Genomic DNA, 17,127 nt, shown 5'->3' with positions numbered 1-17,127 from the left:
TAATCCAGATTTGGGGGGCAACACTAGCCAAGGGGCCTGGAGGTGTGTTTGTCATAGTGAGTCTGGGACTTTGCCCCACGGCACATGTACAACGAAAGACATGGGAAACCATTGCAGTAAAGTTTCTCAAACTCATTGGCCAATCAGATGCAGTCGGTTCTCCTTATTCGTGTGAGTTCTTGTCTGTAAGCCTGCTGTGATCTCCATGTGTGTGAATACTGACCCAGCTCCAAGGAGAAATCCAGGATAAGGTTCCTGTAAAGCCTCTGGTCGTCATTTTTGTTGGCTGATCAACACATCACCTGTTTTATGTGTTTTCCTATTTAGACACTTTTTTTTTTTAACGTGCATTCCTCACAAGTAATTATATCCAGTATTTCTTTATAATAAAACCAGTTGCAAAGAGTCTCACACTTCCCTGACCTCGGAAAATAAGACTGTAAATTTCTCGGGCTCTCGGCCTCATCACAGCACCTTCCTGTGCTCTTTTTATTAGCGGGTTATCTCGTGAACCCCCAAAGTTAGCCACTTCTCCGATGTTTCTTCACACACTATCCGTATTACTTTAGCACTTCCCGGAGCAACCTTGTGTATGGATTGGCGAATTTCCTCTCCCTCTCTCTGGCTGTACCATATTGTTGACTCATGGCCAACAGCTCTGCAACTCACACCTACATGAATTATTGAACACAGCGTTATTTTCTCCATAAGGCACATCGCAGCCTTCTCATGCTCAGAAGCATCAGACAGCACGCCAGCACTGCACGTGGGGGTCATTGCATCATCCCACAGAGAGCACAAAAATGCAAAAAAACCCTGGCACTACAAGGATCGTGGGTAGGACACCTGCTTGCAGTGTGAGAGCTGAGACGAGAAGGCAAAGGGACTCCTTGTTCACACGCGGCTGGGACTGTGCATGCTGAGGGCCTCACACGTTTCTGCCTCTCTGTGCGTGCCCACAAATGCTCACAAAGGTGCGACGAGAACTGATTTGAAACTTACACAAGTAAATGTTAGCGAGGAGGCCGGGTCACGGGTAATGGAATCCACGAATAACAAGGATCTGCCTGGCTTTGTTTACAGAACACATCTAACAGGATGCTTTGGGAAATCCTGTCAGGTAGTTCGCCTCTTTGATTTGAAAACACTCAGCGATAGAATTCGGCCCTGCCACGTGACAAAATATATAATTTTTTTTTTTTTGCTTCTGTTCTCCAAATGTCCCTCACTAATCATGCACTGCTTTGAAATAGTTCTTTCTTCTGTAAAAACACTCACACACAGACCCTTGTCCCCCACCATCCCATCCTGTCTTTCGGCAACTTGAGCCTATCTCATTTGGGTTCTCTCATAATAGTGCCCCCTCCGCACCCACTATAGATGTCCTGGTCTCCCCAGCATCATGCAGGGGAGAGGTCTGCCTGCAAACCAGAACCTTTACAAAAGGAAACATGCTGGGCGCCTGGGTGGCTCAGTGGGTTAAGCCTCTGCCTTCGGCTCAGGTCGTGATCCCAGGGTCCTAGGATCGAGCCCCACATCGGGCTCTCTACTTGGTGGGGGCCTGCTTCCTTTTCTCTCTCTGCCTACTTGTGATCGATCTCTCTCTCTCACTGTCAAATAAATAAATAAATAAATAAATAATCTTAAAAAAAAAAAATAACATCTAGAGCATACAAAGTACTCCTAGGAAATAGAAAATCATCCAGACCTCCCCAAAATAAAGGGCATACATCGAAAATTCATAGAAAAGGAGAAATAAGGAGGCAAGACAAATATGGGGAGATGGTCAGCGTTCATGTCCACTCCAGGAATTTATCTTCACGTAATAAACCAGCAGGAAAACTTGGAAGGAGATGTCCCCGGAGGTCGGACGCATAGAAGACAAAGTCATGTGCAACCTGCAAGCTCAGGAGCAGGGTCTGTGCAGACGCATGAATGAGATGGCACATGGCCTGAATGGGACATGCAAAGGTCAGTAAAAATGATGATGAAAATTATACGGTAACACAGAAAAATACTTGCAAGGTGTCAGGTTCTAAGAGGAGGATGGCAAAATTATATCTGGACTACAGCGACAGCCACGTGTGCTATTCATGGTCAGTGCTGGAGTCTGAAGGCAAACACAGGGAAACAGAAAGAGCTCATCTGGGAGGGCGGTGGGAGCCATGGTGGGAACTTTCTCCATATTCCCATTTCTAATTCCACTGTGGCATTGTCCATGCAAGGATGAAATAAAATGTTATACAATATTCTTCAGAGTGGCCACGACATAACTTTTCCAGCTTTAAAAGAAATGTCAGAGAGAAGAGGGCCTCTCTGCTGTACAGTTCCCCCGCAGTGGAAGCCTCCTGCGGTAGGCTACTGGCCCATAGCTGAGCTTCTGGAAGGAGGCTCTAGGTAGCCAGTACAAGCCTTTCTCCTTTAGTTTTTTGGTTTTATTTACCATAGCCTTAACCCAGGCTATGCCACATTAACTGCAGACGGCCCAAGGAAAGGCCAGGATGGGACTCATGCACCCTGGAAGCCCGTTTGAGGCCGCTCTTTGGTTGGCTCCCACCGCATAGCCTGGCTGTCCCCAGCGGGGGCGGTGGGGTAAGGATGCAGGGAATTAGGGATTCCAGGAGGAAGGTAGGCTGAGATCAGAAGCAACGAGTCCCCATGTTTCCCACTGTACCTCCTGCTTCATACAATCTTGCTTTCAAGATGATCCTATCACAGTGGCTGTTTTGGGTCAAATTTCAAAAGGTTCCTCATCTGAAGAAGGGGTCACTTGGGTCTAGGACATGTCGAGACCCAGGTCACGTGATGTTAGCTCAGACGTGGCAGAGCCCTCCAAAGGAGTCCTCGGACCCCCTGTTCATCCAGGACCCTTGTCAGCCCTAAGCTGGGAATCACCAGGCAGTCTTTCTCTTTGAGGGAAGTCATTTACCAGTGAATAAGTAAATCCAAAAAAGCTATGCAATAATTAACCCATCTAAATGAGCTTTTCCTGTATCTTGAATAAGAGCATTTGCTTTGAGGAGACACTGTTTAGGGAGAGAAGTTACCCACTCCTCCCCTCAGTGCCCCCTCCCCTTCATGCTCTAAAGATTATGTTCTCTTGACAAGAACTTTGTCAGGGAAGTCACCACAACAAAGCATACTATGTCACCCGCCCCAGGCAACCCCGTGAGTTCCCTGCGGGGTCATAGCGGCTGTTGGGCCATGAGTCCAACTCGGCTGAAGTGAAGATGGCCAGCGACACTTTGGCCTACAGCCCAGACCTCTGCCCCTGAGCTACCCATCCTTGGGGGAGCTCCCCAAATCCACTGGTGCAACAGCAGTTTCTCTACAACCCAAAGCCCCCCGTGCAGGCACAGCTGCCCTGAGTTCCAGGAACACCTGTCAGTGAAGTCAACCTACATTTAATAATCTCTAAAAAGAACAAAAGGCATCAATGAGCCAGTGCCAGAAATCTAGCAGCAAGTGAATGACTCATGTCCCAAAGACATGTTCTCAGCATATGTATGTGTTTTTTAAACTCATGGACTCCTCTGGGGAAAAAAAAATAATAATTAAGGCTTTAAAAATATAAAAGCGTTTCGCTCTCATTTGCCCACAGAATTGGCCAACGAGAAGCTCCTTTACACAAGTGCAATCATCACATCTTCTTTATATATTCACAGAGGGTTGGTTTTGTTTTTTTTTTTTGAAAAGCTGCTTTTCAAAGGCAACTGTTAGAACACACGCTCACTTTGATATAATTAAGAGGAGTACAGTCATGCTTAAATCCACTGGCCGCATCAGCAGCATTTCTTCTCCGTCCCTTTGTCAAACCTTCACATAATTATTTTTGAAATGGTTATTTACAGTTAATAGCCCATAAGGCCAAGCCCCTGAGCTTTTGGAAGAGTGTCACCAGGATACAGTGGCCCCTGTGACATGTGCTCAGGTCACTGTCCCTTGTCACTGGCTGCAGGACCCTGCACAAGCCAGCAGCCTCACATCCTTGCCAACGTCCTGTCAGACTGAAGAAACCAGCTAGTGGGGGGATGGTAGTAACACGGACCACCCCCAACCCTGAGCAGACACAGGGCATGCGGGCTAGAGACCCTAGCGGGAGGCCTACTAGCCCCCTAGTGGGAGGGGGGCATCTTCGGGATGGCACTAGAACATCCACACACCTGCTACGTAATGGAACAGATGTAGAATTAAACGCATATTTGAACTATGGGCTTTGGCATCCACATGGGTGACAGGAGAGCATCCTTTACTCTCTAGGGCCCTCTGCCCATCCCCACCCCCATCCCTGGGATAACCAGCATCCTACCTGCTCTTGGGGCCACTTCGGCCTCTCCTCTGGAGTCCTGGACTTGGTCTTGAAGCCTCTCTGGGGGTCTCCGGAGTGCTTGGCCTCCGGAGGGAGGTTCAGTGACTTGGGCCTTCCCTCGTGTCTGCTAGGGCCGTGGCTGGCCTCGCTGGGCGGACTAGCCTCTGTGGAGTCCCCAGGCCCCGGCTCAGGCCCCCGCACCAGTGCATGCTCAGGGCTGGCCTCCCCGGCACTGGTGATGCTGGTCATGCTCAGGCTCATCTTGATCTCAGCCACGATCTGGTCGATGTCCTCCTCCTGGTCCTCCAGGTCCCCGTCCCCACGCCTCGGGCGATAAGGGGAGGCGCTGCCCGCATTCCCGTTGGCCTCTGTGGGGTAGTAGTCCTCATAGCCCTCTTCACTGGGACAATAGTGGACACCTTCTTCCTGGTCCTGGGCCTCCAGGACGGAGGCCTCGTCCTCCGGGATGGGGAGGTGGCTGTCCCGGTAGTCTGGGCTGCCTTCGTCCCCGTGGCCATGCGGGTGGGGGCCTGCCGAGTCTGTCCACTCCTCCACTGCCTCCTGGCACTCATCCGTCTCCAGGTGGCGTGTGCCGTGGGCCAGGTACCCCTCCCCATTGCAGTCCATGCCCTCCAGGTAGCTGTCGTCCTCAGGGCAGTAGCGGATGTAGTAGGTGATGCCCTCCTCCTCCTCGGGGAGGCCCTCATCATAATCCTCCTCCTCGGAGGTGTTGTTCACGTAGTCAGAGCTGGAGTCCCCATCGGGGCTGTGGTCGTGGCACCCCTGGTCCGGGGGCGTGGGGCTCTCAGGCCGCAGGGTGGCCAGCTCCAGGCCCTTGGGCACGTACTCCTCCAGGGGCAGCTCTGCGTCCTCGCTCTCTGGCTCCTGGCCATGGGGGATGGGGCCCGGCCTCGCCCTGTGGTCCAGCATGCTGCTCGCTGTGCTCTGACGCTTCCGGTTGGCCATGGCGGACACTCACACAGCCATGGTCACCTGCAGGCAGCCACTGTGGGGAGGAATGTTGGAGAGGACAGTGAGAACCCAGCCAAGCATGGCCACCCCAAGAATCGTGCCAGGCCACGGGCTGCCAGCCACACGGGACCCACTGGAGTGTTTGGCCACCATGTTGTTTAATGGCAACGGTAAGACACATCTGTTCCGATAATGCAACATCCCCACCACAGCTGCGCATGCCCACGTCAAAGAGAAGAGAGGACGTACACGGCTGGAGGGAAAGGGGCAGAGGCGAGGCACCTGCCATTCACCAGGAAGACTGCCTCTCTCCCAGAATCTCACCAGCTCATTTAGGACTTCTTGAAAATGCTCACCCAGTTTGGGTCATCAGATCAAGTTATTTATTCTCGAAAAAGAGAGAGAGAGAGAGAGAAGCTTGCATTCAGAAGACATAATGAGGTCTGATAAGGAGGTACGCTAACTTCCAAGTCTGAATCCTCAATGTTCCCCAAAGGCCCACTCAATTTCCCTCCCCTATCAGCTTGTCTTGCCCTCCCCAGTGCACAGAAGCCTCTCTTTCCTCCTCCTTCTCAAACAGATTCCCTCAATGACCACAATTGCAAGGACCTGTCCAGGCCGAGCACCATACAGAGAATCTGAACCTGAGCTCTAGCCTCATGAGCTCAGCAGGGTGAGGGCACAGGAGGGGGATACAAAGGGAAGGACAGTACCTGTCTGGCCACGGAGAGAAGGGGAGCACCCAGGAGAGGGCAGAGGGTGTGGCTGCAGCTTGCAGAAGGTGGGTCATAGTATCACAGGGCACCTCGAAGACCCTGTGCATCCAAACTGGGGAAGTCCTTACCCAACCACCCAGGACTCTGCATTTTTATCCCATAAACCATGCAGAGTCATCAGGCAAATTTCAGCAGGTGCGTGACACACAGGATTTCTCTTTTAGCCTCATCTGTCTGAACCCAGCATAGAAGAGATGCTGGAAGAAGAGAGACAGTGAAAAGTCTATTCCTTGTCCATGCTCTAGGGCAAGTGAGGGGCTGGCATCAGGCATCAAGGCATAGAGGATATTCAAACAATTGTTTAACATTTTGTTTCTCCAGCTGAGTGGTTACCCAGGTATATGCTTTGTTCTTTTTTTTTTTTTTAAGATTTTATTTATTTGAGAGAGAGAGAGAGCATGAGAAGGGGGAGAGTCAGAGGGAGAAGAAGACTCCCCACTGAGCAGGGAGGCTGATGTGATCCCAAGACTCCAGGATCATGACCTGAGCCAAAGGCAGATGCTTAACCTACTAAGCCACACAGACTCTCCTGTTTGCTTTATTCTTTAAATTGTACTTTTAGATTACATACGTCTTATTTTTGTTTCCATCACAGTTCATTTATTCTTTAAAAACTTATTCCTGTGTCCAGAGAGAAGAAATGAGAGCCTGTGCCTGTGAAAACGTTGACAAGGTTAGATTTCATGATATGTACATTTTATCACAATGAAAACTTGTTTTTAAAGAAATGAGGGCTTAAACTAAAGCAGCAGGAATGAAAGAGGAGACACGGCTCAGGGGGTATTCAGGCAGTGGAAGCAGTGGTTTGTGGGCTCAGCAGGAGTAGAGAATGAGTGGAGGTAGGAGACATGGGCTCTCATGGCAGTTCTGACCCAGGCGCTACATTTTCTTTCTTCCACCGTATCTCCCCAAGAAAGTCCTAAACTAAAAACCCTTTGTGCTTTGTACTCCCCAGAGCACCCACACAGCATTTTGCTTATAGTGGTGTCCTAAACGCATTTTGCTGTGACATTGGGTTTACCAGATGGCCGGTCACAGCATTGCGCATATTCCCAAAAGAATGGAGGAGACAATTATTTCATCCATCCAGACACTCAAGAGTGTGTGCACCATTACTGGCTAAGCCACATGCTTCCAACATGTGAATCAGTCCAAGGAAGTTTCCTTTACAAGGGGCTCATGGACAGCTATGTCTTAATAGAATCATTAGATGCTGAGAGATGCACAGTGTTTCCTCTCCAGAGCATTCCAAAGAATAGCAAGATACCCCACACCAGTAATATTATCACTGTGATGGAACCCATAGAGGCTGAATGTCCTCACAGGTTACCCCGTCCCCAAACCCCAAAACTGATTCCAGAGATATATTCCCAGGTAGGGATCAAGGGGCTCAGTGGTCACTAAAGCGCAGATGCCCAGAGGGTTCATCAAAGGCTCTAACCTGCCTCACAGCCACTTACCATTTTACAACAGATCTCTTACTTTTACAGAGGAGAGCAATGCCCAGGACACTGACTGACGGAACCTGGCAGTCACCTTCTTGTGGACACATTCTCTAGTAACAACATTCCCCCCAAATGGTCCCAAAGCATGCATCGAATGCAGTGGCAGAGAGACAGCCAGACTCCCACACCTCGAGAGTCAGGATGGTCGAAGGCAAATGGGCCTGGCAGTTAGTTGCACCTCAATGCTTGGCTCCTATTCCTTGGAAGTGACACTATCCCTACGTTGTCTCTGTTCCTCCTCAGGCAATGCACACTGCATGTTTCTACACCCTTGTCAAAGAACAAACTCAGGTACACAGGACTTCTTGACTTCAAATTCCAGCTTAAATTCAAATTCTGTCATTTGAGGGAAAAAATCTACATGCATACCTAGATACACATACACCCATACCTATACATCATGCCCTCCAGAACAATCTAAGACTCAAGGACTAAAGTGCATATATGACAGTCACATGGAACAGTCCCTGGTCCTATAAATGAGTCACACAAAGCAATCTATAAAGGAAGGCTATCGAAACTTTGACCTGATGATTCTTAAGTTCATTTGGAAGAATCCACATGTGAAAATAGCTGAGAAAGATCTAAAAATGAGAGTAATTAAGGAGAACTTGCCTCATCAAGTATATAAATAGACTTCGAAGTCATGGTAATTAAAATGGCATGGTATCGTTGCCAGACAGACAGCAGTGGTACAAACTAGAGAAGCCCAGAAACAGATCTGTGTTTACATAGTTTTATCCATAAATGTAGTTCGCCTGAGACTGAGGAGTTTCCAAAGACACAGAACTTTCAGTGCTAAAACCAGAATGGGTGGTCACCCTAAGGCAGATGGAAAAAATTCTAATTCACTGACAGGTATGTGGATCCTTAGCTGAACTAGTGGTTCTAAAACTTTGCTGCGTGCTGGGATCACCTGGAGGGATGGGTCTTTACAAGTGCTGATGCCTGGCATTCCAAGTTCACTGGTATGAGGTATGAACAGGCATCAAGACTTTTAATGTGTCTGTTCACGTCTTCTGCCCATTTTTTGACATACAAATGGCTAACAAACACATAAAAAAATGTTCATCAACATTAGCCATCAGGGAGATTCAAATCAAAACCACATTGAGATACCACCTTACACCACTTAGAATGGCCAAAATTAACAAGACAGGAAACAACATGTGTTGGAGAGGATGTGGAGAAAGGGGAACCCTCTTCCACTGTTGGTGGGAATGCAAGTTGGTGCAGCCACTTTGAAAAACAGTGTGGAGATTCCTTAAGAAATTAAAAATAGAGATTCCCTATGACCCTGCAATTGCACTACTGGGTATTTACCCCAAAGATACAGATGCAGTGAAAAGAAGGTCCATCTGTACCCTAATGTTCATAGCAGCAATGGCCACAATTGCCAGACTGTGGAAAGAGCCATGATGCCCTTCAAATGATGAATGGTTAAAGAAGATATGGTCAGTATATACAATGGAATATTACTCAGCCATCAGAAAGGATGAATACCCACCTTTTGTATCAACATGCACAGGAGAAGATTATGCTGAGTGACCTAAGTCAAGCAGAAAGAGTCAATTATCGTATGGTTTCACTTACTTGTGGAACATGAGGAATAACATGGAGGACATTAGCAGAAGGAAAGGAAAAGTGAATGGGGGTAAATCGGAGGAGGAGACGAAGTATGAGAGACTGTGGACTCTGAGAAACAAACAGGGTTTTGGAGGGGAGGAGGGTGGGGGGATGGGCGAGCCTGGTGGTGGGTATTAAGGAGGGCACATATTGCATGGAGCACTAAGTGTGGTGCATAAACAATAAATCTTGGAACAATGAAAAAATAAAATAAATTAAATTTTTAAAAACGATTTTTAATGTAGAGCAAAATCTGAAACCCACTGGGCTAACCATTTAGGAGAAAACAAAGTTGCTTCCTACCTTATGGTATATACTTTCCAGATGGAGTAGATTTTTAAATGTAAAGAATCAAGGTTTCCAGAGGATGTGGCTAGATTTGCTTTCTTCAAGGGAAAATGGCCCCTCCCCTAGGAAATCTGGAACCCATGGTCCTGGGGATGGGGTGCAGCTCACAGACCCAGGGTGTGTCAGAGGAAGCACTTAATGTCCCGTGGCTCTGGGAGGTGTGGACATTTTCCCTCGAAGCAGCACAGTCAGAGGAGGACAGCCCATTTCTGTCCACACTTTACAAACAGAGGAGCCCCGGGGGCCTGGGTGGCTCAGTTGGTTAAGCGTCTGCCTTCAGCTCGGGTCATGATCAGCCTGGGATCGAGCTCCGAGTCGGGCTCCCTGCTTAGCAGAGAGTCTGCTTCTGCCTCTCCTTCTGCCTGCTGCTCCCCCTGCTTGGGTTCTCTCTCTCTCTGTCTCTCTGGCAGATAAATACACAAAAAACCTTTAAAAAAAAAAACACAGGCGCCTCCTTTCTCACATGTCAGTGACAAGATCTAGATAGTCAAAGCAACTGCCGTCAGCTCACCAGAAAAATCATTCTCCCCCCGAAACCTTCCAGCCCCATACAATGAGACGTTTTTCTACATACAACATGGAGCCTTTTCACTCAAGAAACAGCTCCTCGTTTATTCAAGTATTAAATGTCTCTAAACAGCATTACAGGATTCTTCATAGAGAGTTTATTCTTAGAAAAAATTATATATATATAATTTTGTGGCTGTGTGTCTCCCATTACATGTTTACCTGGCCATTGCTGCTACATAGAAAAAAAAATCCATATAAGCTTGTAAAAGTCCATTTTTAAATTCTAATAACTTTGAGCTGGTAAATGTTGTTCTTCGCGTTTCCAGCATTTGATCACCTTGTCTGACTGCACTGCCCTGGCCTGCTACTACACAGTTAAGTGATGAAAGCGACATCCTTGACTTATTCCTAATGGCGACAAAAATGTCTTTACTTCTTAGCAGGTCTGGTCCAGGGTGAAGCATGGTTGGCACTCACCTCAGTCACAAAATTTAAGAGGGCACCAACAAACTCAGAAATCAAAGCGGAGAATTATTTTTTAAGAAAGAGATGGGAGGGGACATGTGGGTGGCTCAGTGGGTTAAAGCCTCTGCCTTCGGCTCAGGTCATGGTCCCAGGGTCCTGGGATCGAGCCCCCCATCGGGCTCCCTGCTCAGTGGGGAGCCTGCTTCCTCCTCTCTCTCTCTCTGCCTGCCTCTCTGCCTACTTGTAATGTTTGTCAAACAAATAAATAAAATTAAAAAAAAAAAAAAAGAAAGAGATGGGAGGAGGGGCAGAGGAAGAGGGAGGCTTTTAAGCTGGCTCTATACCCAGCATGGAGCCCAACGTGGGGCTTGATCTCACCACCCTGAGATCATGAACTGAGTCAAAATGGAGTCAGATGCTTAACTGACTGAGCCACCCAGGTGCCCCTAAACAGTGAATATTTAAATGCAACACTTTAAAAAATAAAAATCAATGCAAGAATAGATGGTAAACAAAATACTGAAGCTTTAAGTAAAGACAAGATCAGTATTATTGATTTTTCTTTTGTCTCAGGTTCCCATAGGGCTCTGGTTGGACATTGTGAAAGATCCTATTTTTTAAAAAAGTTTTCACCATTAAATACAATGCTAGTTGTTGGCTTGTCTAGAGTTTAATAGTGTGGACCTTCTGATTTGGTTCTCTTCTCCATGGATATAGATGGAAAGGGACCCACAGCAGAAACCTGGGCGGCAGGGAGCCGTGTCTTTAAAGGTTTGCAGAATTACATTTAACCTATAGGGGCACTCTGGGTATAAAAGAAAGAGCCTTCTATTACAGATGAAGACAGGAGGTCCTGTTTAAATTCAGACCTCCATTTACTGTCAGGCCTTGGGGAAGATATTTAACAGAGGGATGGCCTTCTGCCCTTGGTAAATTGGAAATGATAGCACCTGCCTTCAGGGCTTGACATGGGTTAAATAGAGGAAAAACCCACACAGACCTCGACTCTATAATTTTTTTGTTTCCTACAACATTCAGGGAGTCGAGAAAAATTTTAAATGAAATTCGAAGAGAGAGAATGCCTGACTAGGTGCGTGTCTTAGATGGGAATCTACGTTCCCTTAGATGGGAACTCTGCCAACACAGGTAGACAGTGCTGGGGCCCTAATTGTGCATCTCTGCAATGGGATAGGGGTGCATCCAGGTGGGACTGCAGGGCAGGCAGAGGTCTTGGGGAAAGCTAAGAATTGCTCCCCCAAAGCAGGAGTTCACTCACTTTGATGCATGCAAGGCCCACCCAGGGAGCATGCAGGTTCGTGAGCCCAAGATTCTGAAGTGGTGAGCCAAAAGCCAGGCCTAGAGCTGCAGGGGATTCTGATTTAAGAGGCTCTAGGACTGTACTTGAAACCCAGCCCTAAATAGATGCTCAGGGAGGTTCCAGGGGCTTTCTGCTAACTACAGAATGGGTATGACCTCCTTGCCAAGAAACACAAGACCCTTCCCTAGATGCCCGGGCCATCGTATTCCACACCTTCTCTCTCTATCCTTTTCAGAGATCTAGGTCCTTGGTCACTTATACTCCCAGCAGGACATAGGTGAGTGGCCTGGGCACACAAGGGCTATTCAGAGAACAGCAGACACTTCCCACATCAGTAAGTGTGGTGAGGTCAAAGGGCGGGGATAAGGATAGGTTAGGCAAAAATATTGGTGGACCAAACCAAAACTGCTAGAACTCATACAGAAATTCAGTAAAGTAGCAGGACATAAAATCACTACAGAATCAAATCAGTTGCATTCCTTTATACCAACAACAAGACAGAAGAAAGAGAAATTAAGGAGTCAGTCCCATTTACAATTGTGCCCAAAGTCAGAAGGTACCTAGGAATAAATCTAACCAAAGAAGCAAAGAATCTGTACTCAGAATACTCATGAAAGAAATTGAGGAAGACACAAAGAAATGGGAAAATGTTTCATGCTCATGGATTGGAAGAATAAATATTGCGAAAATGGCTATGTTACCTACAGCAATCTACACATTAAATGCAATCCCTATCAAAATACCATCAACTTTTTTCAAAAAGATGGAACAAATAATCCTAAAATTTATATGGAACCAGAAAAGACCCCAAATAGCCAGAGGAATGTTGAAAAAGAAAACCAAAGTGGGTGGCATCACAATTCCAGACTTCAAGCTCTATTACAAAGCTGTCATCCTCAACACAGTATGGTACTGGCACAAAAACAGACACATAGACCAATGGAACAGGATAGAGAGCCCAGAAATGGACCTTCAACTCTATGGCCAACTAATCTTCGACAAAGAAGGAAAGAATGTCCAATGGAAAAAAGACGGTCTCTTCAACAAATGGTGTTGAGAAAACTGGACAGCCACATGAGAAAAATGACACTGCACCATTTCCTTACACCACACACACAAAATGGATGAAAGACCTCAATGTGAGACAGGAATCCATCAAAATTCTTGAGGAGAACACAGGCAACAACCTCTCTGACATTAGCCGCAGCAACTTCTTCCTAGGAACATCGCCAAAAGCATGGAAAACAAGGCAAAAATGAACTACTGGGACTTCATTAAGATCAAAAGCTTTTGCACAGCAAAGGAAGCAGTCAACGAAACCAAAAGACAACCGACAGAATGGGAGAAGATATTTGCAAATGACATATCACATAAAGGGCTAGTATCCAAAATCTATAAAGAACTTATCAAACTCAACACCCAAAGAACAAATAATCCAATCAAGAAATGGGCAGAAGACATGAACAGACATTTCTGCCAAGAGAACATCCAAATGGCCAATAGACACATAAAAAAAGTGCCCAGCATCACTCGGCATCGGGGAAAGACAAATCAAAACCACCGTGAGATACCACCTCACATTGGTCAGAATGGTGAAAATTAAAAAGCCAGGAAATGACAAATGTTGGTGAGAATGTGGAGAATGGAGAACCCTCCTACACTGTTGGTGGGAATGCAAGCTGGTGCAGCCACTCTGGGAAACAGCATGGAGGTTCCTCAAAAAGTTGAAAATAGAACTACCCTATGACCCAGCAATTCATACTACTGGATATTTACCCCAAAGATACAAATATAGTGATACGAAGGGGCACGTGCACCCAAATGTTTATGGCAGCAATGCCCACAATAGCCAAACTATGGAACGAGCCTAGATGTCCATCAGCAGATGAATGGATAAAGAAGATGTGAGATATAGATACACATACACCCCCCCCACACACAGGAATATTATGCAGCCATCAAAAAATGAAATCTTGCCATTTGCAATGAGGTGGATGGAACTAGAGGCTATTATCCTAAGTGAAGTAAATCAATCAGAGAAAGACAATTATCATATGATCTCTCTGATATGAGGAATTTGAGAGGCACGGCAGGGGCTCGTCAGGGGGAAGGGAGGGAAAAATGAAACAAGACAAAACCCAAGAAGGAGACAAACCATAAGAGACTCTTAATCTCAGGAAACAAACTGAGGGCTGCTGGAGGGGAAGGGGTAGAAGGGATGGGGTGGCTGGGTTATGGACATTGTGGAGGGTATGTGCTATGGTGAGTGCTGTGAATTGTGTAAGTCTGATGAATCACAGACCTGTATCCCAAAAAAATAATACATTATATGTTAATAAAAAAATAAAACATTGGTAGAGCCAAGTGGTTCCTGCCAAGAAAGAGTTCTGAGTTCATAACACCCAGTGCTACTCAGCAAAGGTGCATTTGCAAGCTCAAGGGCCTAACTCACTGCCTTTGCAGCAGAGGGGCTCAGGGCTTGACGATAAAGGATTCCACATACAACACCTTAGTTATAAGCAACTTTTGCGGTACCCTTCGTGTCTGCAGGGAGGTCCCACGCAGCCGTCAAATCTCACCTTCCCGGGCTGCAAGGCTCCCAGACAGCATCTCCTGGGAAGATCTGCAGTGACTTCAACGCATCCTCCTTCTGGGGGTGCAGCTGTGACAAGGGGACAGCTGCCCTGTAGGAGGCTGCGAAGAGATTCACTCCCTGCCTTGGAAGAGGGCAGGACATGTGACTAATCTTAGCACATCATTTGTTAAGCGAATGCGGGCAGATTTTTGCACCCGTGAGGTGACTGCTTCTGAGGGCACAAGACCTCCTAGGGATAAGGATTATGATTTGTTTTGTTGCCTATGTAACAGGGGATACAGAGAAGAAGAGACAACCCCTCACAGCTATTCTGTCCACAGATGGCTACTGTTATTTTGTGATGTATTTCTTTCCATTCTCCTCTATACATCTCTTTCGCATGGCTGAAGTCTTGTGGTAAACACCCTCTTCTTTTAACATAATAGAATATGTTCCCCTCTCTTCTTTTAACATGATAGAATAAGCAGTAGGAACTCTCTATAATTATGAGTTTAATAGCTACATAGTATTTCCTGGCCCAATAAACATAATCTAACTATTCCCTATTGACACATGGATTGTGTCCTATTTTTGCACACTAAATAATGTCCTGATGCTCCCCTCGGAATCTACTCTAGGCCTTCTACCCCTTTCCAGGGCTTTTATCCAGGACCCTTTAAACTTTCTTTCAATCCAAGATCCAGGTGCTCAGAAAAGCCCCTGGACGGCGGTGGCCAAGAGAGAGTTAAGCACTCCTACACCGGTGGCGCTGAGAAGCTTTGCATGCAAGCCTGTGAGCAAACATATTGAGGTCCCCTGCTTCTGATTAATCATATTAAAGATAAATCCTTCACAACAGACCATCTGGAAAGCAATTCAAATGTACAGAAGAAACACGATTACCTGCTATGCATCCAAGAAAATGAAAATGAGGCCCTGTGTCCAGACTCAATTAATTCTAGAACAGCACATAAATCAATAGTAAATGCGGCCCCTGACTCAGGGCTCACCAGTCTCCTCCTGAAACATCCTAATGAGATGTGGGAAATAAAGGCTCATTGTCAATAATCAAGAGCCCCAGTGTCCTTATTCTAAACCACATTTTTCTTCTGCATGGGAAAACAGCATAAGCCAGCTCTTAGAAGGGCTGGTAATAGAGCAGCCCAGATGAGAAGGAGAGATTTGGTGGCCAACTACAGGCAAGGTAAGAATATCATCATACAAATGAGATATGTACTCAACCAGATTGCTGCTGCCCATGATCATGTTCCTCAGTTCTGTCCTTGTTGTAGAGATAATACTCTTTTTTTCCTTTCAAATATAATTTAGGTGCTCTGACCACACACAGTTTGGGCTTACATGGTCCTGGAGTACACCTGTATACTCAGCTTGAGCATCCCAGACAAAAGTCGTTAAGTAGCTTGCTCCAAGATCAGACAACCAAAGGCTCTGAAGGGACATTAATAATCTCCCCCAAAACCAGGCTGAGTTCCAACATTATCACACAAGACACTAGCTTAGCTCACAGAGGGATATGCTTCTCTTTGGAAAATGAAAGGGAAAAAAAAAAAGGCAAAAAATGTTGAGCACACTCCAAACCTTCCATAACAGGGTCTTGGTTAAGCCAGTGTCAACACATCCACAAGACAATTATGCAGCGACTAAAATATTTACAAAGAGTTTATTACTTAAAGTGCATTGTTATAATTTATTCACAACCAAATAAACATAGAATAAACTGTGAAGAACTACATTAAAACATCAGTAAGGGTTTCCTTTAAGTAACTGAAGTCAACTCTGCTTAACCAACTGGGCCATCCAGGAGCCCCTAAGACAATACATTTCTGTTGGTTATACCACCCAGTTTGGGCTACTTTGTTACAGCAGCCCTAGCCAACTAATATAATCCCTAAGGATTATGTGTACTTTACTCAAGGGAGTTCCTTTGTTTTTTATCTTCTGCAGAATTCCCCAGCATGTAATCAGGGTGCGTTTCCACCATTGTGTCAGTTACTCAAGTTTCCTTGCCTTTCCACCACATACAATTTAGAATCATCTTGTCAATACCTATTTTTAAAAAATCTGGCTGGGAATTTGATTGGGAGTGCCTCTAATCTTTAGCTCAATTTGGGGAGAATTAACATCTGAACTACACTGAATTTTCCAATACATAAATAGGAATATCTTTCCATTTATTCAGGTCCTCTTTGGTTTCTCTTATCAGTATTTACAGCTTTCAACCTATAGATCTTACACATGCTTTGTCAGAATTATATGTGTTTCTTTTCTCTCTTTTTTTGGTGCACTGTAAATGTTCTCTTTTTTTCCTCAGAATCGCTTTACTGATGTAGTAATAAATCCATTTATTAATTCTAGGAGTTTTTGTAGATGCCATTGGGATTTTGCAGACAACGATGAAGTCCGCAAATAAGAATGGGTTTTAGGGGTTACTGGGTGGCTCGGTTGAGCATCCATCTCTTGATTTCAGTTCAGGTCATGGTCTCAGGGTCTGAGATGAAGCTCCATGTTCATCAAGGAGTCTGCTTCTCTCTCTCACTTTCTCTTTCCCTCTGCCCATCCCCTTGCTCATGCACATGCTCTCTCTCTCTCAAATAAATAAATCTTTAAAGAAAAAGATTCGTTTTACGTACACTTCTGCAATCTATATGCCTTTTATTTCTTTTCTTTGCCTTACCACTCCAGTGAGGATGTCCCGTAGAAGG

The 17,127-nt window shown here is 46.0% G+C and overlaps 1 protein-coding gene across 2 annotated transcripts in view; it reads right to left on the bottom strand.

The window, feature by feature from the left end:
- The window catches only part of APBA2 (amyloid beta precursor protein binding family A member 2), a 235,766-nt gene that overhangs the window by 62,993 nt on the left and 155,646 nt on the right, over positions 1-17,127 (bottom strand). For both annotated transcript variants that reach the window (XM_032835964.1, XM_032835963.1), the window contains exon 4: positions 4,310-5,315. In XM_032835964.1, coding sequence (XP_032691855.1) covers positions 4,310-5,275 — 966 coding nt within the window. In that variant the 5' untranslated portion in view covers positions 5,276-5,315. The remainder of the gene's footprint in view (positions 1-4,309; positions 5,316-17,127) is intronic.

This window comes from Lontra canadensis, unplaced genomic scaffold, assembly GCF_010015895.1.
Source record: "Lontra canadensis isolate GAN:19392208 unplaced genomic scaffold, GSC_riverotter_1.0 scaffold89, whole genome shotgun sequence".
Lineage (NCBI taxonomy): Eukaryota > Metazoa > Chordata > Mammalia > Carnivora > Mustelidae > Lontra > Lontra canadensis.
The sequence above is the reverse complement of the archived record's forward strand: the minus strand, read 5'-3'. Positions and strand labels throughout refer to the sequence as shown.